Here is a 26,154-nt window from a genome sequence, read left to right on the forward strand (position 1 = left end):
TGTTCTACCTCACACCGCCCAAATGAAGGAAGCTGGCACCAACGAGCACTTTGTTTACCCACGCAGAAAATCAACTTTGAATGGTTTCCAAAACATGCATGTACCAATTACTTCCTCGTGTGTAAGGGAAGGTGAAATATTTACAAAATATGTTTTAAATGTACACAAGTGCACACATGCACTCCTGAACGTTCCAACACATAAAAGATGACCTGATCGTCTCTTTTGTATTAGAAAATGCTTTCGTGTATCGATTAGGTAATACCAAACAGGGAGTTGCAGGTGAGCAGTTTTTTGAAATTGCCTAATCGGGAAGGACTAAATTGTGCCTCCAGGCCAAATGTTACAACCAAGACCAGATTTTTAAGAGAAGCTCAGTTCCCAGCTAAGACTTAACGTAAGGAACTAAAGTGTCAAAATGCATGAGCAGATTTGAAAATCTGATCTGTATGTATCTGCCTTATAGGCTGCTGACATCTCGAAAAATCTGGCCCAAATATGGATACTAGGCACTTAAAGGTATAACCCTATGCACTGTTGAAAATTTCATCTTAAATGCTGTGTCAGTGGTATCACCAACAGGAGAAAAGGACTTCCCCTCACCATCACAATTTCTGGTCTCTCTTATTAATTCTCTTAAAAAAAAACTCAGCACCCTTTCTTCAGTACTGAAGGAGTGAGAACTAAGCAGTATCTTATGCATTTTAGCTTAATGAAGCACAGTTCAACATTAATGCCAGTAAAGTCTCGTGATCATCTATCCTGGTAAAAAAGGAGTGTATTCCTATAACTTATTTAGCTTTCCAGCCACCGAAACTGTGTACTTGAAACACTAGATTCTCACCATTAAGTAATATTATCATAATAAAATTAATTGGTATAATTCCATATAAGTCACTTATTCCACAAAACATCATCTTTATTCCCAGTATAGACTGGGGCTTATCTTATGTCAGAACATACCGTATTTAGTTTCTACTAATGCTGTATTTAGTTTTCATTTGATTTATTTAGTCATCTTGTTACTGTTAGAATTCATGATTAAAACATCTCTGTCATGAACAGGAATATATAGACTATCTGTACTCATCTGTGTGTTATTGATGTGTTACCAATGTTTATTTTGCCAAATATAAATGACAAGTTCTCTTAATTCTTTCATTTAATTTTGTAAAAAGAATGGTACCATATAGAAATATTTTCCGAAAAGGAAACTGCCAATATAATCAGAGTTTTCATGTTGCTTGAACACAGTTTCTTCCTCATGTTTCATTTTCACGTAACCAGATAGATGGCACCCACAAGTCTTAGAGAAAATAAATAACTGTGCTACCATTTGCTTAATGGTAGCATTAAGCAAATGGTAGCACAGTTAATTAATGATGTAATATTTTTTTCTTTTTCTAGTAGTTGTGTTAGTAACTGAATAACTTTGAGATAGTCCTCACCTAGTTATTAAATAGATAGCTGTTATTGACATGTTAGCAGCCTGAAACTCTCAAAGTGGAAGCAGTGAGGCCAGCCCAGCAGCAGCTAGGAGGACAGAGTTCTGGGTTCCTTATTGCTGGGTAGGACTGTAAGGGGAGTGCTGTGCTGTATCTGCCGAGGACCAGCTCTGTGCTGACAAGCAGATTTTCTGGGTAGGAAAGCAACGGTGTGGACTGTGGTGTCACCAATGCAGTTGCTAATCTTCACTGTTATTCATCCTGCTTTTCCACCGCGCTAAACGAGTGGCTGTCAGTGGTAATTATGGCAATTATTATATCTTGTAGTGGATAAAAAGGATTTTGAAGCATTCATTCAAAATTTTCTTTTAGTTGGTATCTTACGCCCCAGCTCTATCATTTGAGTTGCCCTTTTCCAGAATTTTAGTAGACTTACTGAGTAGGTACTAGAATCAATTTGTAGTATGCAGTTTGTTCTACATCGCAGAAATAGTCCTTTATTTATTGCCCTCACTACTTATCCTACTGGAAAGTTCAGTCATCTCAGGAATAAAAAAAAAAGTTGATTTTCTGTGTTTTAACCTTTCTATGCCTTTGGTTTGCGTTCACTGCTAATCCACTTAGCCCCTGAAATAAATAGGCATGTTCTGTGGTTTCCTTTCTCCCTACAACTTCATTTCCTTCTGTGTTTTAAAAGCTGTTTTGAAGCCTCAGTTTTCATGTCTCTTCTTAAAAATAGGCCAAACCAGTGCAATCCAGACTAAGACTTAGTTTGCTAAAATCAATCATAGAAGCCTTGGTTTTAGTTTTTGTTGTTTGTTTCCACTGTGTGTAATTCCTACAGACAAGGAGTTCTTGATTTGTTCCTCTTTAATTTCCAGTTTATATTCTAATTGAAATGTCTGTTTCAAATAGAGTAATCCAAATGTTGGACCATTTTTGCCTATACCTTTGGAAAATATTCTGGTTTTCTATGCACTTGTCTCCTAGCCTCACCATGCTGACCCCAGCAAATAATTCTGTTCAGGAAAAACAGGAGAACAAGCCTTGTGAGAGGTGGCTGAGGGAACTGAGGTTGTTTAACCTAGAGAAAAGGAGGCTGATAGGAGACTTTATCACTCTCTACAACTACTTGAAAGGAAGTTGTAGCGAGGTGGATGTTGTTCTCTTCTCCCAAGTCACAGGTGATATGATGAGAGGAAATGGCCAGAAGTTGTGCCAAGGGAGATTCAGATTGGACAGTAGGAAAAATTTCTTCACCAAAAGAATTATCAGGCACTGGGACAGGCTGCCCAGGGAAGTGGTTGAGTCACCATCCCTGGAGATATTTAAAAGACAGGTAGATGAGGTGGGTGGAAGAAGCGCTCAGGGATATCATTTAGTAGTGGACAGGGATGGCTGGACTCGATGATCTCAAAGGTCTTTCCCAACCAAACAGCTCTATGATTCTATTAAATGGGTGGTCAAAATTAAGTATATTTGTTGAACCTACACAGGGAGGACCAAATTAAGTTTCTGGAGAAGTTTCAGTTCTGTACTAGAAAAGGATGGGAATTCTTCCTCCTCTTGGAAGGAGGAATCCTCTTGGAATCCTCCTCTTGCTATTGACAGTTTCCATGGGTTCTTTCTATCTTAAGCGATATGCTTTTCAAAATGTCACTGTGTTGTGTTTTTCATAACATTTATACAGAAACACAATGTGGGCAAAGCCTTTGGGAAAATGCAAGTTTCCCTGTGTAAATCTAGGACAAATCTCAGGCAGGAGAGGAGAGGTCTCTGTAATTCTGAAAACACATCACCCATCAATAAATGCTGCACTGTTTTTGTGGAGTTTTTGAATTGGCGATACAATCTAGATAATAAATTCCTCTTATTTGAGACATAATCCAGATTAGGATTTTGTCCTTACGTAAAGCAAAATCCATTTTGCTTGCTGTTCTTACTCTTCATTCCATCCAGTTCTTCCAGGATCCTACAGCATTCTAAACTGACTTATCTGGTTTAGGTTTATGAATTGCTTAGATATATGGAATCACAAACATCACAGCAATTGCTGTCTTTCAAGTATTTGTTGATATTTGCCTCTCTGATGTGCTTTATCAGCATCTTAATGTGTGCGTTCACTGCTGCATACTCCCTGCTGCTTGATTCACTATAATAATTTCTTCCTTTATACTGACTGAGTTTTCTGACAAGAAGAAATACTCTATTTGAGACCCTTCAGTTTCTACTGTTTCTTAATGATGTTATGTAAAAAATACATACATATTAGCCTTTAACTTTCCTAGAGCAGTATTTTGAGAGGTACCCTGCCTTCAGTTCAGATGCTCTCCACTCTTTAGCTACTTGTCACCCTTTTTGATGTGTTCTAAATGATTCCTGGGTGGCTGGGTGTTTGTTTGTTGCATTTGAGATTAAGTTTGAATTTTAAATGAGGTAGATTGCAATCTGAATTTCTATCTGGACTTCTCAGTGTTTTTCTTGGATGAGAACTCTAGTTTTCTCCCATTTCTGCACAATGATATCGTCAATCAGCTGATCAGAAGAGGTACAATTCTATTTTCCCATCCTGTGATTGTGAAACAAAGCATTTTCAAGGATTAAACAGCATTCTCAAAGTAGAGCTCAATGAGTCACTATCCTCATTTGTTGATCCTGCTCTCTCCGTCGCAGCACTGATCAGTAACAACTTTCCCCCTTCTAGACTGACATCCTATGTTCTCGGCAGCTTGCTGTATCAACAAGTCTTGTGTTTGTCTCAATTTCACCAGCCTGGGATCCCTTTTTTGGAGGGAGTTTAAGATCAGTTGCTGCTTGCTTTCAAATGACAACACTTTCACATTACCCTGTTTAATGTAATTCTTTATTTTGACACTGACTTTTATGCATGTTACATCTGGATATAGGTTTCGTATGGATATCACCTGTGTAGGATGTAATTGTAAACTATCCAGACGGTCTACAAAGCCACTTAAAAAAGAAGGAAAAGGTGGTAAAAAAAAAAGTATAATTTCTAGGTTTTTTCTTGGTATAGGAAGACTATTCAAATCTTTGTAGGTAACTTATAATTCAATTTCATATTGTTTGTGGGATTATTTCTTTATTTCTGGATTGTTGCACAGACTGCATTTCCTTAAATTGTAAGTGGTTCTTGTTGACATTGCCCCCTCTAACTAGTGAGGACTGGGTTTATCAGCAATAAGTTAACCTGCTCTGAATTCACTTCTACATCTACCAGGCAGTAGTTACTGAAAAGGTTTCTCTCTTCTTTTATTTTTCCTCCTCTTTTCCCCTTGGCTGGTTCAGCGTTTTCAACCATTTTTCTTATTTTCAAAGGCTTACACCTGGGGGATTAAGATCTACATTCGTTTAATATCGGGAATAAAGTAGAAGTTCCAGACTGCAAGGCTAAAACTTAAGAAAGATTTTTGTAGAGATTAATGTTTTCCTGAGCAATCTGTGAGCTGAATCATGGTCTAATTAAATAGCACAGATTTTGAAATGAGTTTGAATCTTTCCTGTAAATGAGAAGTTAAATTATCCCAGTGATTTGATTAAATAATTTTCAAATCTTTTGAGCTAAATTGTCATTTTAAAAGAACAGTTTGAAATCTTAATCGTTGTTTGGAGTGCCCCTCTCTCTGCTATTTTTTCTTACCCCGTTTCCTATGACAAAATCTGTTTCCCAAGGCACAGCTTCCTAAACTGCTGCTTGAACCACTGTCAGGCAGCAGAATGCTTGCATGAGGCCAGTGGAGAGCTGGCTGGTCACGTTCTTCCCAGCTGCTAAATTGATTTCAAAGGCAGCAACGAATACATTAAGTGCTTTACTACTATTACTTTTCTGTGTAAGCAATTGCTCTGTTTACCAGAGAGATGGTATACAATCACCCCTGCAAGGAGGGGATAAGTTCTCTTGTTTTAAGATGTTTTCCACACACAGTGGAACAGTTTGAGAGCATGGAATGTAATAGCTGTATCAGAGGGCAGGTTTTGATTCACCTTCCTTTCTTATATTTTGTGGGGATATTCTCTTCCTCTTTTCCCTCCTCACTCAATTTCTGTGTAAGAAATATGTAGAGCATGGATATTTCTAATGCTGCAAGCCAAAATACTCTACAAACTACAGAGCTAAAGATCTCAAGGAAGTTTCATCTCTGTGTGAAAAAATATTTTAGTCTGCACTTCATTTGTAAACTCAAACATGGTTGCAATTACAAATGGTGATTCTGGGGAGAATCAGACTGGTTTTGTACAGGGTTTGAAAATAAACATTTGTTGTCAGGTTCTCTAGAAAGACCTGTCTCTTTATGCAGCATGATATAAAATAAATATTGACAAGAACAGTCGGTCTGCGACTAGCCAGGCATTTTTTTGCTGATAAAATGTTCTTATTTGGTTCACCAGCAAACTTGACCCTGGCACTGTTGGTCTGGGGCGAGGAGTAAAAGATGTATGGTTTCTGCACAAACTATGCATAGTTTATAGAAAAATTATTTAAAGTAGCACATCATGTGTTCTGTAGCCAACAGTGAATATCCAAGTACTTAGTAAGAGTCAGAGAGTAAAGATGACAATTTGTTTGGAGTTTGCATTCCAAATTATGCTGAGTGCTTGGACACTATGCTTAAGACATCAGTCACGTTTGTACGTGTGTGTTAGCATGTCTGTATTGATTACATCTGTCTGTAGGACACAGAATTCACGGATTTGCTTTTATTGACACAGAACTATTTAATAGAATTGCTGTATTAGAAGACTATCAAAAATTTATAGATTTGGGGAATGGTCTCACATTAATTAGAACTAAATTTTGCTAGAGGTAATAGTTCCCCTGTCATCTCTTTTAAAATGTTGTAGCCTCTTTTTCCCTATAGAGATATTTTTGTGTTTCTCCACTTTCAGCACAGTGCACTTGATGCGCAGTATCACATCCCTGCAGCATGTGTCTTAACTGCATGCTTCTTAGGGCATGTATTCACTAAGACTCAGAATTATTAAACATGTAAAATTCCCATAGGACTCCATTATGTGTAATTAACAGATAAACTGTCATCAGAATCAATAAAACGTGCTAAATGATCCAAACTTGTATATAATTAAGTGTCTGGTTTAGAGCAGGAGCTGTAACTTTTTTTTTTTTTCTTTTCAATTTGCACATTTGTTTTGACAATAGAAGCTGGAACATTTATGTTAACCTGTTACTTACTGGTTTGTGTTTTAGTTTACATGTTTGTGTTTGAAAAGAAAGAGGTATTTACTGTCTGGCCTAATTATCTGAGGAAATAGTTGCACATCAGCTTTTAGGAAATGAATCTTAGACGCATCTTAATTCTCTGACTGTAATTCAGGTATTTGAAGCACGTGCAAAATTTGATGTTGTTATCATCAACAGGGTAAAACATGAGGCTTTGTCAAAATACTCATCCAGGGCATCAGACTGCTTAATACAGGGCTTGGCAACAGTGATAGAAGTGGGTTCTTCACCGTCCAACTATATGGGAACAGGAGCTTTATTCCAAAACCGTAAATTAAGACACAAAGCAGTATTGTACTTAATAGGGTTTTCCAGGATGCACTTTAATAATGCTGTGTCCCAGTTCCAGCCTGAGCTAAGCTTGCACCGCATAGTCTATCCCTATGACTTATACCCCCTTGCAGCAGTTATATTTTCATGTGTTGCTTTATTGGGTCTGCAAGTCTGTCAAGCATCCAGGTTTTGGTAGCTGATAGCGACTGTTTGTTGTCCGCTTTCACCTGTGACTGTTCTTTCTTACTTGCATTCACCTCACTTTGGACCACATCAGGAGTTTTTTGGCATTTATGACTACATAAAAGTCAGAGAATTAAGGTTGCTCATCCAAAGTTATCTCAGCATGGTCCAGTAACTACATGTTCTCAGGGACATCTTCCCTTTCTGTATCTGTGCTGTTGAGGGTTTTACAGTTTTTTCAGTTAGATCTTTTCCTTTTATTTCACACTTGCATTGCTTTAATCTTCCTGGGTCATGTAGCAGTTTAGTTTACTTCCTGGTGTGCCTTGTGTCTAGGCTTGTCACTCGGTACTTACACCACCAGAACATCTCACCTGGAAAGGTACAGGGTGAGGTGCTTGCTCTGAGTGATTTAGAAAAAAAAAAAAGCAAAACCTGAACAATACCAAGATAAACCACCCTCTGAGTGGGTGCGAGAGAAGGATTAGACCTTGTAGGAGATGTTGGCTTCATAGAACAAAAGCTGTTCAAGAATGTGCTGAGTTTGCCTGTCTGTCTGAACTTGCCTGAGGGAGAAAAAAATCAAACCTGCTTTTCCCTTGCAGTGGTCTTAATCCCACAATCAGCATCTCTGAGCAGGGGGCAATGACCATGGCTTCCAAGTTCACAATCTTGGAGCCTGACAGATTTTTACCAAGCTTTTCCATAGCAGGGGAGGCTTTCTTGCTTCCTTAGTAAAACGCAGACCTCAAGTCATACAGCCCTTTGGCACTATCACTTTTTCAAAGCTAAGAGATGTCTTATGGAGCAGCGAGAGTGACTGTTTTACTTGTTTGAGGCGGATGACGAGGATTACTTACACAAGAGTTCATTATACATTTGTAGTTCCACAGTGGTTCCAGATATTCTCCTGAAGGTCAGTATAGAAATTAGTGGGCAATTATCTTACTTCTTGGAGAAGGAGGATGGATAGAACCCATGAAAGTGTTGTGCAGCCATAACATTGTCTGATTTTCAGTACATCAAACTGAAACCTGATCTTGCTCCTTTTGTTTTACAGACTCAATGCACATAGAGGATGTTGAGGCAGTGCAGAAACTTCAGGATGTCTTACATGAGGCTCTGCAGGATTATGAGGCCGGGCAGCACATGGAAGACCCACGTCGCGCAGGCAAGATGTTGATGACTCTCCCACTTCTGAGGCAAACCTCCACCAAGGCTGTGCAGCATTTCTACAACATCAAACTGGAAGGCAAAGTTCCCATGCACAAACTTTTTTTGGAAATGCTGGAGGCCAAGGTCTGACTAAAAGCATCATGGGCTTCCCCATCATGCACGTTTTAAAAAAAAAAAAAAAAAAAGGGAAAATAAACAGGATAATAATGGCAAAGAAACTTAGTGTTTAATTAAGGAAAAAGTGACTGCACTGATATTTAGCAGCAAGACTGTGAAGCAGCTTTCAACTTTTACTTCTGTGTCCTTCTGATGCAGTTTTTCTTTTCCTTTTCCTTTTCTCTCTTTTCCTTTCTGTTCTTTCCTTTCCTTTTTCCTTTTCTCTTTTTTCTTTGCTGCTGAACTTTTAAAAGAGGTCTCTAATTGAAGAGAGATGGAAGCCAGGCCTGCCAAAGGATGGAAATCCATAATATGGATGCCAGTGAACTTATTATGAACCATAATGTCCCCAATGACAAAGGAATCAAAGAGAGAACCATCATACCTAGCAGTACAGTACAACATGATGAACTGACTGAATGCAGTATTAGATTTCATAGGAGCAGTCTCTAATTAGACGACTAAGCGACGATGCATCGGCTGCTTCTTATCATTGCATTTTCCATCTAGATCAGTTACAGCCATTTGATTCCTTAATTGTTTTTCAAGTCTTCCAGATATTTCTTAGGTTAGATACAATGTAACTTTTTCAGGGAATAGTTTAAGCTTTATTCATTCATGCAATACTAAAGAGAAAGAAATACTGCATTTTTGTGCTGGCTTGAACAATGATGAACAATAATGAAGGACAAATGAATCCTGAAGGAAGATTTTTTTAAATGTTTTGTTTCTTCTTACTAATGGAGATTTTTTTGTACCAGCTTTACCAGTTTTCAGCCATTTATTAATGTGGGAATTTATCTTACTAAAGCAATAGTCGAAGGGAAGGTGCATATTATCACGGATGCAATTTATGTTGTGTGCCAGTCTGGTCCAAAACATCCAGTTTCTTAACATGAGCTCCAGTTTATAACTAAATGTTCACTGACTCAAAGGATTAGATTACACCTACAGTATATAAGAGTAGTCTAACATATAAATACTCCATGTCAAATACCAATCTTTTAAGAGACGGCGACCGTACAAAGGTACAGCTGCTACGTGATTTCTAACTGCTTCAGTTGCAAATGAACAAGATATTGCCTGTTTGCAAAATTATAACCTCACACGCAGAAAAACCCTATGAACCAATAGTAGCTTAGAGGCAATAAGGCAAATGCCGACATTTGCAAAATTAAGAAATCAGAGTAGTAGACTTCTGACCAAATTGAAGAACTTAACACTTATATACCTTATTTATTGATTTAGATTTTATTTTGTAAATGGCAATCTTTAACAAGTAGCTAAACCAGTATATGTGCTTTTCAACCAGTATTGTCACAGCATGAAAGTCAGTCAGTTTCAAGACTGTTACGAGGTGTAATCTAATGTATAAACCAATTAGATGCCCCCAGAAAACTACAGTCGCTAAATAACCAATAAACAATAACCTCCATCAAATGCTATACCAATGTACCAGTGTTAGTAGCTGCTCCCTGTACTATGTGAACATCCTTATTCTATGTACACAGATGTAATTAAAATTGTAATCCTAACAAACAAAAGAAATGTAGTTCAGCTTTTCAATGTTTCATGTTTGCTGTGCTTTTCTGAATTTTTATGTTGCATTCAAAGACTGTTGTCTTGTTCTTCTTGTGGTGTTTGGATTCTTGTGGTGTGTGCTTATAGACACAGGGTAGAATTAGAGACAATATTGGATGTACAATTCCTCAGGAGATTACAGTAGTATATTCTATTCCTTACCGGTAATAAGGTTCTTCCTAGTAATAATTAAGAGATCGAAACTCCAAACAAATACTCATTATGAACAGATACACATTGAAATCATAATATTTTCAAGACAAGGGATAATTTCTGTAACAGTTTATTATAGAATACCAATGTATAGCTTAGAAATAAAACTTTGACTATTTCAAGATTATAGATAAGTCTAATTTTTAAATGCTGTAAATATAGCTTTTATTCAATCATCTCTCAGATGTTGTTATCTCGCTCTGTGTTGTTGCAAAACTTTTTTGGTGCGGACAAGTTTCCAAAACTATTGCTACGTTGTGTGCTTTAAACAAAATAACAATGGGCTTGGTGGATGCTCCATCAGCCTCATGCTAGGAAAAAAAACTGTGTATCTATCATTAGCTATATGGGACTATATTGTAGATTGTGTTTTCTCAGTAGAGAAGTGACTGTAGTGTGATTCTAGGTAAATCATCATTAGCAATTCATTCAGATGGTCAATAACTTGAAATTTATAGCTGTGATAGGAGTTCAGAAATTGGCACATCCCTTTTGAAAACTATCAAAAAAAAATACAACTCCTGGGAAAAAGGTGCTGATTCTATAAGATTATTTATATATGTAAGAGTGCAAAAAAAAGTTTATTTTCCAGAAAGTTTGTGCAGGGTTTAAGTTGCTACTGTTCAAGTACACTATATATATATAAATATATAATATAAATATTGTTTTTGCTGTATCACATTAAAGAACTTGGGCTTCAGGGTCAAAAGCCAATCAACTAGAAGTATACAAAAAACACACAAAAAATGGAGATGTGTTAAAGGCACACGGTGCAAATTTTAGTTTTCATTTTCTGTAATTTTTTGGAGCTGCAAAAGAACAAGTATCTCAAGACTGCAAAAGCATTACCTGAAACATAGCTAAAAGAACTGCACGGGCTTTATAGTGTTCATCTTAAACCTTGCTGGAGAAGAGTTCTTTCAAGACCACTTACTTAATGTGAAGTGTTGGGAAAATTTCAAAGGGTGTATGTTGTAGCCATAACGATTTAATTTCTATTTTTGCTTCATTTTTTAATTTTTTCTTATTTAAAGCAATATGATTGTGTAACTCCCAGAAGTTACACATTTGTTTCAATCAGATCAGATTGTTGTATTTATTCCACTATTTTGCATTTAAATGATAACATAAAAAGATATAAAAAATTAAAACTGCTATTTTTCTTATAGAAGAGAAAATGGGTGTTGGTGATTGTATTTTAATTATTTAAGCGTCTCTGTTTACCTGCCTAGGAAAACATTTTATGGCAGTCTTATCGTGCAAAGATCGCAAAAGGACAAAAAAATTAAACTGCTTATAATAATCCAGGAGTTGCATAATAGCCAGTAGTTAAAAAATGAAACAAATCAACAAATAAAAACAAACATGTCTATAGCTGTAGATGGGCTTCACATCTGTATAGCAATCAACTGTATATTTTTGTGATGTGTATCATACCGTGTGCTCCAACCAATGTCCATTTGTGTAAATGTATTTATTTTATATTGTATATATTGTTAAATGCAAAAAGGAGATATGATTCTGTAACTCCAATCAGTTCAGATGTGTAACTCAAATTATTATGCCTTTCAGGATGATGGTAGAGCAATATTAAACAAGCTTCCACTTTTGATTGCTTTTATTTTATTTTTTGTGCTGTGGGGTTTTTTTGGTTTTATTTTCATTTTCAGAGAAGGAAACAGAGCAATTAGCATTATTTTTGTTCCTTCCATTCAAAGAGGAGCCAGTGTTATCCCTTCTCCCTTAAAGTACAATATGCGTGTAAATAAATGCTATATAAAGCCTTGTCAGAATGAATTCCAGTGTGGTACAAGACATTTTGCATACTCTTAAATATGCAAAATGTCTCATAGCACATTAGAATTCAGGCTGACAGGCCTTTATATAGCACTTATTTAATCTTAAAGCATCTTCACATCAACCTGCATTACTCAAAATCATTGCCTCTCTGTCAATGTCATAAAAGAAAACTTTCTCACTATTTTAAGATCGCGTTAATATCATCTAGAAGTACTTACTTGCTTTCTCCATCGACAACCTACTCTATCATTCATTTCCTTTTGCAGGAGACTCCTTTTATGTGTTGTGAGTAAAAAAGCAAACAAACAAAAAAAACCATTAAAAAATATCAGTATTATTTGATCCAGCTTTTCTGAAAGGAAGTAAATAGCCGCTGGAGCAATAATACAGATTGGTGTTAATGAAGAGCACTGATAAGCTGTCAAGATGCAGGGGGGTTAAGCAGCAGGGCTGCACACGGGCAGGAAGAGGCCTCTTACCTTTCACCTCTGACAGGCTGGAGTCCCGTCCTCTGGGTCAGCCCCTCTCTCCTCTAGACCCTTCTGGAACCATCACAAAAGTGCTAATGTGTGCTTTTCTTGCTTTTTAGCCTATCTTGGTAGTATTTTATCATTGTGTTTGCCAACGTATTTCTCACCTTCGCTGCTGGCCGCTCTCTGGAGGTTCTGACCGATGATGGCACAGAGGCTACTGAACAGAACGAGGATGCTCAGGGACGGGAATTGTTTCAGCCACGCTACTGGAGTGGTTTTTGTGCTTCGCAGTCATTCAGTAGCATGTTTTGAAATGGAAGGGCACCTCTTTCCTCCTACCAGTACCTTCTGTATTTTAACTATCCTAGGAAAATAGGCAGGGTTTTTTGAGCAGGAGTGGTGGAAGGATAGATGAACCCTGCGCAGACTCTTCAAAGGAGGTCAGAATTGGAGTTTTGTGTTGATGCTGCTATGTACATAAGCATGCGTGCACAGAACTGGTTTCCCCCCATTTTTTAGTGTTCTGATTTTGAATTATTGCAAATTACCTCTTCAGAGGAAAACTGAATACTGTGTCTTGACTTATAAGTGAAAAAATATGTTAGGAATTTTAACACACAAAGAGGAAAACAAAATGCGACTAGTGGTACTTCTAGTCTTCCTCAACATGGGATTGTCTCCAATCATTGGTTAAAGTTTTCACATAAAATTAAAAAATCATGATTAATATTTCAGTACCATTTTTCATGAGAGGATCACAGAACAACCAAACAGTCATAAATTTAGCATTGCAGAAGAGAAAATACAGGGAACACTTCTAGGGATGCAGCTCTGTGGAGCTGTTTTGGTTTTTTTCCTTTTCTGTCTTCTCCTGACTAAGTCTCTGCAGTAAAGCCAGGATGGGCACAGAAATCCACCAGAAGCATTTCAGTAGGCAGAAATCTTTCAGTAGGAATCTACAGGGAATTTGACTAGGAGCACAAACCTCTCTAAACTGTGAAAATAATAAAAAGGAGGGGGTGTTGTACTTGGGGCAGTGGCATTCATAGCTGGACCAAGACATCCTTCTACAGTTTTTAATTGCTGCAGCCCCAGCCTGAGGCTGCAGGAACTAAAAGATTGCTAAAATAAGACCAGCAAACTGACAGACTCTTTCAGTTGTGGATATGGCTTAGCTCAGCAAAACTTGATGTGGACTGACATGGTTTACACAGCCCTTCCCCTCCCCTCCTCTACCCACCTCCCCCCTCAATAAAAGAAGCCATTGCCAGCGGAAGAACACGGGGTTGCCACTGTAGGTGCTTGTTTGACAGGTTTCTATGCTCACCACAGTGCCAGCCAGGCCGTGGAGTGCTCTGCTCCTCCCACGCTGTTCCATTGGCACCTGTGCCTGCTCACAAGCTGGCCGATGCCGTCAGTATTGATGCAAAAGGAAAACGCGCCACTTGCTGAGATGGCTACTAAATGGCATGGGATTTGACAGGCTCTGAGCTTTCTTAGTTGCTTTGCATCCAAGTAATCGTCTTACTTGATGTCATTTGGGCTTTTTGTTTGGTCGGCTGTTGTTTTTGTGAGTTCACAGTGTGAAAAGGTCTGGCAAACACCAATAAAAAGTAGTCTGGTGTCGTCCAGCTGATCCTGTCTTAGAGATATAAAGAGCATGAAAATGCTCTGTACCTGCTATTTCACATGCAGTTATATATGCTTCTTAATACACCCATGCCAATGCTGCTGAAATACTGACAGAGGTTAAATATGTTAAAAACAAACAAACAAAACCAAACAAACGAACAAACAAACAAAATTACCTAAACTAAAGTGAAAGATGGATTCTGAAAGGTAACAGAGATGGAAATACTGTCTTTAGTGGGACAAAGACCCACTTTTTTAAAAATGTTTTTTCAACATTACCTGTCCTGGGCACTAATCTCAAGAAAGGGGTAGCTTTCATCTCTATTCTGAATTTTTATCTACAGCCTTTGTTAACAGCTTTTTTTACTTGCACCTTTACTTTGCATTTCATCTCTCTTGTGTAATGTAGGTCTCTGATTTCACATGGCACTTGGCTAATTACTATATCCTTCATTATCCAGCCTGCCTGCTGTAGCTGCATCACAAGGCTTGCGTTTTTCCTGTCTGATAAGATGCTGATTCTGTGTGTACAGGTTGTCTCTGACATATAGATCATAAACTTCCTCCTTGTGGTTGCTATTAAAGAAGAAGGAAGGAAAAAAAAATAACCATAGGAAATGATATGGGTACATTTATTTGGTTTTAAGGTTTTTATTCTTAAGTGTTCAAAAGTCTCTGTGTTGCCACATCCCAGCCATTCTAATTGTTACTATATTGTGACGATGAAAGGCCGCTCGTTCTTACAACTCAGATTCCCAAGCCTAGTTCCTTACAATCTCTGTTAATATAAAAAAGCAAGTGGCAGTAGATTGATTACACACAGGCTCTTATTATTAAGCAGAACAGAAAAGAAAGGAATTTCAAAATATAATCCTCCGTTCCCAGGAGTATTTGTCTTGTTCTCCATGAAGTTAAAGGTCTGAAATAATGTGCCCATCAGGAGCTCAATGTTGCATGTCCATGCCAGTTGGTCCAAGGGCTTGTTATGATGGTAATGACCTGCTGAAACGTGAGCTTTGATGGCAACAATACAATTGCTACCAGCTCACCCGCTGGGAGAAATATTTTATTATTGTCAAATGCCCTCCGCAGAGATTTGTTTTGCCTGTTCCTGTTTAAATTAAATTCAGAGCAGAACTGCATTATTATTTCTCTAGAGTATATTTGAAATAAACAACTAGTTCCCAAATTTAGGATTCCTGGTTAGTTTAAATTTTCTTATTAGCAGAAAAATTACAATAGGTGACAACATAGCTGCAGGAATATTACGGCAGACATACAAGATTTACACATGGAGAGCATGGCCTAAAAGCATAAGAACTCCCTTCTACTTTAGAAATGCCAGCCAAATTAATAATTAATTGTGTCATAAATTCTCTAGCCCTCAAGAATGATGTCAATGCTCTTCTGTGTCACACTAGAGGAATTTTGTCATAAGACTAAGTGGTGTTCTTTATAAAGAGCATTACTTATATGCAGAAAGTGGCCCAAGAAAACAGCCCTTGCCACTCCATATTACAGCAGCTCAGCAAACGAGTGACAGTGGGACTTCAGAGTCATTTACTGCTGCTTTCTCAAGGCAAAACTATCTCCTTATGTCCGTGAAACAGAGCAAATTTTGTTCCCCATTAAATGGGCCAGATTATCTCTTCCACAAGCTAAAGAGACAACACTAAATCCCAGCTCATGTAATTTCCTTCAAAATTGTTCTGCTCAGGCTGGGTGTTCCCAGGAGCGCCACCAGCAGAATTATCCAGCGATTCAGCAGTACTTAAATTGGCAGATGTCGGAGATTTAAGACAGTCCCAAAGCCTTAACACAAATCCTCTACTTCTGTACTGCCTTGTGGCCTCTCCTCGCTCATCAGCTGATGCCACTGTTGTTGCCCACTGCCGAGCAGCTGATCCTGTGGACTGACAAGCTGCCAGGCAGGGCCGTCATTGCCTTGTTCAATCCAGCACCGAGAGCCGGGGAAGAGGAGGGGGCAGCCGGCGCGCTGTGGGTTTGAATCTCCATCTTGCTAGAAACAGTCTGTAACCCTGCCCTTCTCATTCATGAGGCCTAGTTTTCTGCTTGCCTTTTCCTCATCTTCTAAGTGTTCGTGCCAGTGAAAACTGCTCCATCTCAAGACTGGGTGATTTTTGCACTGCACTTCGCTTGTAAATATTTTGGCACTTGACTAGTACAGAGCAGGCATCTCTTACCACAGACAAGGTGATGGCTGTAATCTAATGGTGCGAGAGCAGATTATCTCCCCCATATCAAAATGTCAGAACTCTCTACAAAACTACTGAATCACGGAATCATAGAATCACCAGGTTGGACCCACCGGGTCATCGAGTCCAACCATTCCTATCAAACATTAAACCATGCCCCTCAGCACCTCATCCACCTGTGCCTTAAACACCACCAGGGAAGGTGAATCAACCACCTCCCTGGGCAGCCTGTTCCAGTGCCCAATCACCCTTTCCGTGAAAAATTTTTTTCCTAATGTTCAGCCTAAACCTCCCCTGGTGGAGCTTGAGGCCATTCCCTCTCGTCCTGTCCCCTGTCACTTGGGAGAAGAGGCCAGCACCCTCCTCTCCACAACCTCCTTTCAGGTAGTTGTAGAGAGCAATGAGGTCTCCCCTCAGCCTCCTCTTCTCCAGGCTAAACAACCCCAGCTCTCTCAGCCGCTCCTCATAAGGCCTGTTCTCCAGCCCCTTCACCAGCTTCGTCGCTCTTCTCTGGACTCGCTCCAGAGCCTCAACATCCTTCTTGTGGTGAGGGGCCCAGAACTGAACACAGGATTCGAGGAGCGGTCTCACCAGTGCTGAGTACAGAGGGAGAACAACCTCCCTGGAAGAGGAATAACCTCCCTGAAGAGCGAGGAACATTTAGTGGAGAGGCAAGGACTGCTGGGTACTTTTCCTCTGCAGTAATGCCCCCTCATCTGCAGTTCCCATCCCTTTGCACAGCTGCCAGCCACTCATATCAGCCGTGGTTTGAGTGGCAGAGACCAGAGATCACTGTGAACAGAACTTTGAGCCAGCATGGTTGAGGATGGGAGTCTCTACAGGCTCTCCTCGCAGGCAACACAGGGGAGATTTGCAAGCTTTGTGGGTTCACTGGGCTGGGCACTGGGGAACCTGCTGCAATAGCCCCCACACATACTTTCTAGAGACATAGTTAGACGATAATTGGCAAGTGAAAGGGGTTAAAAGAAAAAATATGTTGAAATCACAAGTACTTTATGAATCACACTCCTAACACTCTCCAGTGCAATCTACCATGCTCCATCTAATTTCACAGCTTCATTGGGGATGTCCACAAGGTGAAGGATGTGCCGTCAGAGGAAATCAATAAGGGCACAATTCTCATACCAGGCTGCAAAGGAGTCACAGATGTGCCAGTATTACTTGCCAGAGGTCAGCTTGGGATCTACAGGGCTCCTTGATGGTACTGAATGGAAAAACTCCAGAACATCCTCAGTAGTTTCCTTGTTCACTGCTACTCTGATTTAAAATTAAAAAAAAAGAAAAAAATACCTGAGTCTCTCAATCCCAGTGAGCATCTCTATATTTTGACACAGAAGTGCTTCAGTCTTCCCCAGGGCCTGCAAGCTTCCTGCTCCACAGACTTAACAGGGCACAGAGGTCTCTCTCCTTGCCCACAGATGAACTTTCACTGAATATTTTGTCCTTCCTACATAACAAAAACATCTTAATGAATCAGATGCCTACAGCCGATCAAGGCTGAGCTGTGTGGCTTTGTGATAGACACGGAATAACCTCCTCAAGCAGGGGTTGAATCTCAGATCATACCTCAGTTTCCACCTCAGTTAATTTGCAGCAAGTTGTTCCCTTTCTGCGATGAAACACTAGCACAACCACACAGTGCTTTTCTATGATCACAACAAAAAAAAGTGGTAAGAAAGAAAATCCTCTTTCCCCAGCCTTTTTGCTTCCCCTTCAGGCTTCCCCTACTCCACCTCTCCGCAGGACCAGCACTGGATTTAAGGGGAGACTGGGGGAGGTAGGGAATGATAATGATAATTTCCTTCCAGAAATTATGCTTTCCCCACCCTGCTGCCCAGCACAGCTCTTGGCTCGTGGCTTTGTGCTCAGGGCCCCAGCTTACACTGTTGTTTTCATCTGACTGAAGTACCTACAGTATCAGCATAAAGCTTATCAGGGCTGGCCCTGGGTATGCCCTGGAACAGAGGTTATAAGTGTCCCCAAGATTTGTTTGAGCGGTATTTAGCAGACATTACAGCTGCTCTAATCTCAAGCTTGAGGCAGGGCATTACAATCTGGAGCTGCCTCACTAGAAATGCAGAAAGCAGTCCTGCTGGTTAATATAGAAAAAGGCAGGGGTCTGATACAACTTGATTTGTGTATTATGGAAAACCTACTGGCTGCATAACCAAATTCTCTTTCCCCTCCCTGGGAAATAATAATAATAAAAAAAGATTAGCCATGTAATAAAGCATCCTGGGTTGGTTCCTTTCTTCTGTGCAAGGTACCCTAAAATCTGTGGCATAAGCTTTGTGCAAGAGCAGCTGCTTCTATGAAGTTTAAATCTGTACAATAGAACATGAAGAGCTTACAGCAGTGCCAGCAACCTGGCCATGAGTTTTTTTTCTAGCGAGTAGCAATGGGGTGAAGGGCTACAAATCCGTAATAATCAGTTCCTGTACTGATCTAGTCTGGCCATGTGAACTTGGACATCCATTTACTGCCTCTTTTCCACCTCTAGGGTAGAGATAAGCTCCTGTGTCCCACTAATGCTGTGGAAAATAATGAATCAGTCCACGTATGTAGAGAAGGACTGATATTGTCTACATATTCCACTCCTTACAGATGGATAAAATAAACTATTCTCAGAGGGAATAGCCACTTTTTGAGGCCGACTCTGCAAGCTATAAGGTAACAACGAAGGTTGCGGACAACTACAGCACTGCACTGGTTTTGCTTTGCATCTCAGATTAAAGTAAAATGAACAAGTTCTTCAATTTTTTTTCCATGACTTTTTGTCCTTTCCCATTTATATCTTATCCTCCAACTACAGCAACAAAAGAAAATGTGTCTTTGATATATTTGAGCTTGTGGTACATTGATGGATTTCGGGCAAATTGTTAAGATGGACTTTGATAATGCTGTAAGATGTAAACGTGCCTATACTTGCAATATATGAGGTTTTACATAGTTCCTACATTGATTCCCTTGCTCCTTTGTCACCTCGATACAGAGACCCACTCACAAGGTGACCATGACGAAAGTGTACAATGGAGAGGGGGATCCCTTCCCCCTCCTTCCTTTGCTCCTTTACATTGACCAAATGTCTTTCTAAATGACTTGCTGAGCCAGGCTATTCTTATATCTTACATATAAATGGACTCTGTCTTACAACCAGAAGATTCAGAGGAAAAAAAATTCAGCTCCCAATGTGAAAAGATTAAGGTCAGTCACTTTACACTACAAAATATTTTCACAAGAGCAGCATAACAAAAGGATCTGCAAGCCTATCTGCGACATGGTTTATAGCTCCAAGAAAAACAAGAGTCTATGGCATCCTTTTAGCGCTGTACCACTTCTTTATAGACTTACAATAGAAACAGCTGGGGTAAGGAAGGTGATGTCAAATAGGAAGTAAAGCTAACTTGTATCCCTGCTTCATTTACTTACTGATATATTTTTTAATGAGGAGAACATCTGCAGCGTAGTTGAGCGTGCATGATTCATAGAAAATATATCACACTTGGCTCACATAGGGTCACACCGCAGTGAATGCAACAGTACCTGGCAACCAAATCACTACAATGTGTGACTCCAAGGCTTTATTCATCTTTGTTCACTCTATCAACATCTAAAAGCAGGTGTCAGAAGCTATGTGACCCAATAGCTTTGAAGCGCAACACACTCCTTGGATTGAAACAGTTCAAAAGTGCTGTTCTTGAAGTCAAATGATCTTAACAGATGTTTCAGCTTCAGGATAAATTATTTGTATTTGGCACTGTGATCCAGCCATACTGCACTTCTTTCAATAAACTTCATTTTGGCAAAACAGTGAATATCAGAAAGGACTTCCCAAACGTATAGAAAAACTAGTTACAATGTATAGACAATGCCAACAGCAATGGGGGTCTGGAGCAGCATTACATACAAATATACAGCGGCCAGAAGGGGTAGCAAACAGAAGTCATCAAGCATGCTCAAGGTTTGGAAGAATCTGAAGTTGAGGTCATGTTCACTTTAGAAGAGGGAAGTAAAATCTGCAGAAAGGAAAAGGGAAGAGAATAAAGACTGTAGCTTGCTTTATTTGTTATGTCCATTTTATAACAGCCCAGTCTAAGGAGTTATATTGATTTATTATTTTTTTTAAGTCAGTGCAGAATATGAATTAGGCCTACAAGGCTGAGAAAGTAGCTGGCAGATGCTGGGATAGAGAGGCATCTTAACAGAAAACCCAGAGCACTGGAATTTGATTTTTTAGATAGAGTGGCAGATCTAACTTAGGTTTTGTTTAAGAAGCAGGATAATTCAGGAAGGTGTGAAGAGCCATAGTGTCCTGGCCCTGTTTTCTGCTTGCCACTGCCCTGGGCAAAGGACAGTCTGAGCTGGGCTCTTCTCTAGAGCTGATGGGGCTGTTTGGGTCTCCACTTAACACCTGCACACAGCACAAGTCTTCCAGGTGCTTTACCCTAATTTGCTGTCAGTTGGTGAGGGTGTAAGTAATGTCCTGGGACAATTAAGCCTGAGGAAGAGGAGGCCCTAATCCCTCTGTATTTAAGACAGAAAGAGGGAAGGTGATTTTCTATATTGACTCAGATGTGTTTTAGATTTTAGGTGTAAGATCTAATCTAGGTACTATTGAAGAGGAATGCTGGCATTAGTAGGAGCCACTTCAAACACATCAGGTTGGTGGTTTATTCTAACTATGATTAAAAGTCTTGGCATCCTGAAACCTGTGTGGATTATCACTGTTCAGACCGGGTGGGTGGTAAAGCACTTATAAGCACATACAGTGAAGGGAATTCTTATCTGGAGGCTTTAGAAACTTATGTATATCATGGAAGGTGAAGCATAATTTAAAGAAATGGTGAGTGGGTACAAATAACAGTGAGAGGATCCTGATCAAGTCACCATGTACTAAGTGTTTAATCAAGTGTAAGGGCTTTTCTTAAGCTGAGAGCAATAAAGTTCCAGTCTGGGCAGTACGCATGTTTTTCTGTGCACTTTGATAGCTGAAGCTGAACTATGTGAAGGGAAGCTTGATGTCTATGTTCCACCTTCTATACTAGCAGTTATTTTTGGAAGCTAATTACCCCTGCTTAGGGAGTCAGGTTAACGTGCATTCGTGGGACACAGAATTAGAAAGCATAAGTGTCAATATACCACTTACATTACTTGCAGAGGCTTCTCTTTTACAATTAAGTCACTTGATTTACTGCAGGTATGACTGCTTGAACTGAAAGAGCTAGGGGGGAATTTTATCTTCAGGGAAAAGGGAAGAACTGACAATACTGTTCACAAACTATACCTAAGCATAACTGCTTATTTCTCTTAAGTTATATAAAGAATTCGATTAATACCTGGCTCCGAGCCTGGTGCGAGGAGAGGGGCTTTGGCTTTTTTGATCATGGGGTGGCTCACGCACCCCCAGGCTTTGTCGCTAAGGGCGGGACACATGGGTCTCCTAGGGGGGCTAAAGCCCTTGCTAGAAACCTAGCCAAGCTCATAAATTGAGCTTTAAACTAGATGTGAAGGGGGAGGGGGTTGAGCCCAGGCTAGACATCAACGAACCTGGACGTAGGGAATTGGTGATTGGGAGAGGGTGCGCGGGTGAGGACCACCAGTACCTCACCACACAGAAAGTGGGGGAGAACACACCTCGGAGTGCTAAGGGAGATGCAGGCACTCTGGTGTTAGCTACTCCAGTTACCAGGCAGTTGGGAACGAACTCTGTTCCCTCTAAGAGGGCTGAAGGCTCAGCAGCTCAGCTGAAGTGCATTTACACCAATGCATGCAGCATGGGGAATAAGAAGGAAGAGCTGGAAGCTGTCGTAGGGCAAGGAGCCTATGATGTCGTTGCCATCACGGAAACGTGGTGGGACGACTCGTATAACTGGAGTACAGCTATGGTGGGGTATAAGCTTTTCAGGCGGGACAGGAAGGGTAGGAGAGGAGGTGGGGTAGCCCTCTTTGTAAGGGAGGACTTGGACTCCATTGAGATGGATTGTGGCGATCAGGAGGTTGAGTGCCTGTGGGTCAAAATCAGAGGAGCCCACCAGAAGGTAGATTTTGTGATGGGAGTCTGTTACAGACCACCCAGCCAAGGAGAAGCAGCTGATGAGCTCTTCTATGAACAGCTGCGGTCAATCTCTAGATCGATGTCTCTTGTTCTTGTGGGAGACTTCAATCTGCCTGATATCTGCTGGGTGTACAACAGAGCAGAAAGGAAGCAGTCTAGGAGGTTCCTGGAGTGCGTGGAAGACAACTTCCTTGCACAGTTGGTGAATGAACCAACAAGGGAGGGTGCCCTCCTGGACCTGCTGTTTGTGAACAGAGAAGGCCTTGTAGGGGATGTGGCAGTAGGTGGACGCCTAGGACTAAGCGACCATGAGATGATAGGGTTTTGTGTTCTAGGTGAAGTGAAGAGGGTAGTTAGCAAGACGATAGCATTAAATTTCCAGAGGGCAGACTTTGATTTCTTCAGAAGGCTGGTTGGCGAAGTCTCATGGGAGACAGTACTCAAGGGCAAGGGAGCCCAGGAGGGCTGGGAGCTCTTCAAAAGGGTGGTCCTAGCAGCTCAGGAGAAAGCCATCCCCATGTTCCGGAAAAAAAGCCGGCAGGGGAGAAAGCCAGCTTGGTTGAATAGAGAGATCTTGAGGGATATCAAGAGGAAGAGAAACGTTTATGGTCTCTGGAAGAAGGGACAGGCCTCTTGGGTGGACTACAGGAGGGAAGTGAGATTGTGTAGGGAAAAAATCAGGAGGGCTAAGGCTCAGCTAGAAATTGGATTGGCCAAGTCAGTGAAAGATAACAAAAAATCTTTCTACAAATATATAAATAATAAAAGGAGGACTAGGGAGACCATACGGTCCCTATTGGACACAGAAGGAACAACAGTGACAGGGGATGATGAAAAGGCTGAGGTACTTAATGCCTTCTTTGCCTCAGTCTTTAGTTGTAAGGAGGATCGTTCCGTCTGTGTACAAACCCAGGAGCTAGAGGAGCATAATGAGGCTCCCGTGATCCAAGAGGAGGTGGTCAGAGCCTTGCTAGCCCAACTAGACAGCCACAAGTCTATGGGGCCAGACGGGATTCACCCTAGGGTACTGAAGGAGCTGGCAGGTGTGCTGGCCAAACCCCTTTCCATCATCTTCCAACAGTCCTGGAAGACTGGGGAAATTCCACTGGACTGGAGGCTGGCTGATGTCGTGCCCATCTACAAGAAGGGTCGCAGGGAGGATCCAGGGAACTACAGGCCTGTCAGTCTGACCTCAGTGCCAGGGAAAGTCATGGAGCAGGTGATCTTGAGTGCTGTCATGAAGCACATGCAAGAGAACTGGGTGATCAGGCCCAGTCAACATGGGTTCACAAAAGGCAGGTCTTGCCAGACTAACCTGATCGCCTTCTATGACCAAGTGACTCGGCTGCTGGATGAGGGAAAGGCTGTGGATGTGGTCTTCCTGGACTTCAGTAAAGCCTTTGACACAGTTTCTCACAGCGTTCTGCTTGAGAAGCTGTCAGCCTCTGGCCTGGACAAGCGCACACTCTCCTGGGTAGAAAACTGGTTGGATGGCCGGGCCCAGAGAGTGGTGGTAAATGGTGTGAAATCCAGCTGGAGGCCAGTGACAAGTGGGGTTCCCCAGGGCTTGGTGCTGGGTCCAGCCCTGTTCAATGTCTTCATCAATGACCTGGATGAAGGCATTGAGTGCACCCTTAGCAAGTTTGTGGACGACACTAAGCTGGGTGGAAGTGTTGATCTGCTGGAGGGTAGGGAGGCCCTGCAAAGGGATCTGAACAGGCTGGACCGCTGGGCAGAGTCCAATGGCATGAGGTTTAACAAGGCCAAGTGCCGGGTCCTGCACTTGGGGCACAACAACCCTATGCAGTGCTACAGACTAGGGGAAGTCTGTCTAGAAAGCTGCCTGGAGGAGAGGGACCTGGGGGTGTTGGTTGACAACCGACTGAATATGAGCCAGCAGTGTGCCCAGGTGGCCAAGAAGGCCAATGGCGTCTTGGCTTGTATCAGAAACGGTGTGACCAGCAGGTCCAGGGAGGTTATCCTCCCTCTGTACTCGGCACTGGTGAGACCGCTCCTCGAATACTGTGTTTAGTTCTGGGCCCCTCACCACAAGAAGGATGTTGAGGCTCTGCAGCGAGTCCAGAGAAGAGCAACAAAGCTGGTGAAGGGGCTGGAGAACAGGCCTTATGAGGAGCGGCTGAGACAGCTGGGGTTGTTTAGCCTGCAGAAGAGAAGGCTGAGGGGTGACCTCATTGCTCTCTACAACTACCTGAAAGGAGGTTGTAGAGAGGAGGGTGCTGGCCTCTTCTCCCAAGTGACAGGGGACAGGACAAGAGGGAATGGCCTCAAGCTCCGCCAGGGGAGATTTAGGCTGGACATTAGGAAAAAATTCTTTACAGAAAGGGTGATTGGGCACTGGTAGAGGCTGCCCAGGGAGGTGGTTGAGTCACCTTCCCTGGAGGTGTTTAAGGCACGGGTGGACGAGGTGCTGAGGGATATTGTTTAGTGTTTGATAGGAACGGTTGGACTCGGTGATCCGGTGGGTCTCTTCCAACCTGGTTATTCTGTGATTCTGTGATTCTGTGTGAAATTCTTATCAAATTGCAAGTTTACATTTATGCTTGAAAGATGGTTATTCAGAAGGGAGTGTATTTTTGCCAGTTTGGGCTTTTCTCTGCTTTTTACAATTGCAATGTTATTGCAGTGAACGGCTTGCTGACTTCTCCTCTAAACAATTAGAGCATCAGCCCTCAAACTGAAGGGATGTATCTTTGTACTGGGTTGAAACGTGTATCTCAAGGTGGACACAGAGATGTTAAAAATAAGTGGGGGAAAAAAAATCTACCTCCATGACTCTCTTGAAAACACTATCTCATGTTTGCTAGGCATATGGAAGAAGTAACATTGCTATGCTTTATCCAATGGACAAAAATTTGTCTTGAAGTATGTCCTGCACACAAATTCATAGTGTGTAACACCTCCTCTGTCTCTCTTAAGCCATTAGTAAGGATGAACTTTCATACCCAATGACAATGAGGAAACTATTTCATGTTATGTGAAGGAAGAACACAACACTTGCAGGTCCCTCTAGGGAGAATCTAAGGTCTCTCACTGAGCAGAGACACCTGTGTGACAACATGCTCTCCAAGCAGCCTTAGAGCTGAGGCATCAAGAGTGGATGTTCCTGGTGCTGCTAGTCCTTCACACCCTTTTTTTGTGGAGAGGAATTCTCACTACAACAAGGTGAGCTGCTGGGAAAGGGGCAGAATAACTGTATTTAATCAGCTAAGTAAGGCAGAATTGGTGTTGCTAGGGCCTGATTTGTAATCATTTTGTGTAGGGAAGAAAAGGAAGGGCAGGGCATTGAAGTGGGGAAAAGAAGACAGTGTGCGTGCCTCCAAGAAGCTGAGCAAGGCCAGGTTATGGAAGGCGTGTGTGTTCATGGCTGGGTGGAGGGGGTCCAGATGTCATGGAAAGTGAGCAGGATTTCATCTGAAAAATTATCGAGTAGGAATCATGCTAAGAATAAAAGTCCTGAGCTCAAGTGTCCCTTCCAGCTATTTCTAGGAAATACTCAGGAATAGCTGTGGCCCAAGTAAAGGAAGGAAGGGAAATCCATGCACAGGCAGGGCAATTCAGGCTTTGGGTAATGGCAGGCAGGAGTTTTGTCACTTGTGGAGATTGTTTTGTGGGGACAATGCTCCACTTTAGGTCTTCTAGGTACTACGTTCTG

The 26,154-nt window shown here is 41.2% G+C and overlaps 1 protein-coding gene across 14 annotated transcripts in view; it reads left to right on the forward strand.

Annotated features, from left to right (window-relative positions):
• The window catches only part of ESRRG (estrogen related receptor gamma), a 402,243-nt gene extending 390,349 nt beyond the window's left edge, over nucleotides 1-11,894 (forward strand). For all 14 annotated transcript variants that reach the window (XM_069852777.1, XM_069852783.1, XM_069852780.1 and 11 more), the window contains one exon: nucleotides 8,219-11,894. In XM_069852777.1, coding sequence (XP_069708878.1) covers nucleotides 8,219-8,463 — 245 coding nt within the window. In that variant the 3' untranslated portion in view covers nucleotides 8,464-11,894. The remainder of the gene's footprint in view (nucleotides 1-8,218) is intronic.
• Nucleotides 11,895-26,154: the final 14,260 nt, after the last annotated feature.

This window comes from Phaenicophaeus curvirostris, chromosome 2 (genome assembly GCF_032191515.1).
Source record: "Phaenicophaeus curvirostris isolate KB17595 chromosome 2, BPBGC_Pcur_1.0, whole genome shotgun sequence".
Classification (NCBI taxonomy): Eukaryota; Metazoa; Chordata; class Aves; order Cuculiformes; family Cuculidae; genus Phaenicophaeus; species Phaenicophaeus curvirostris.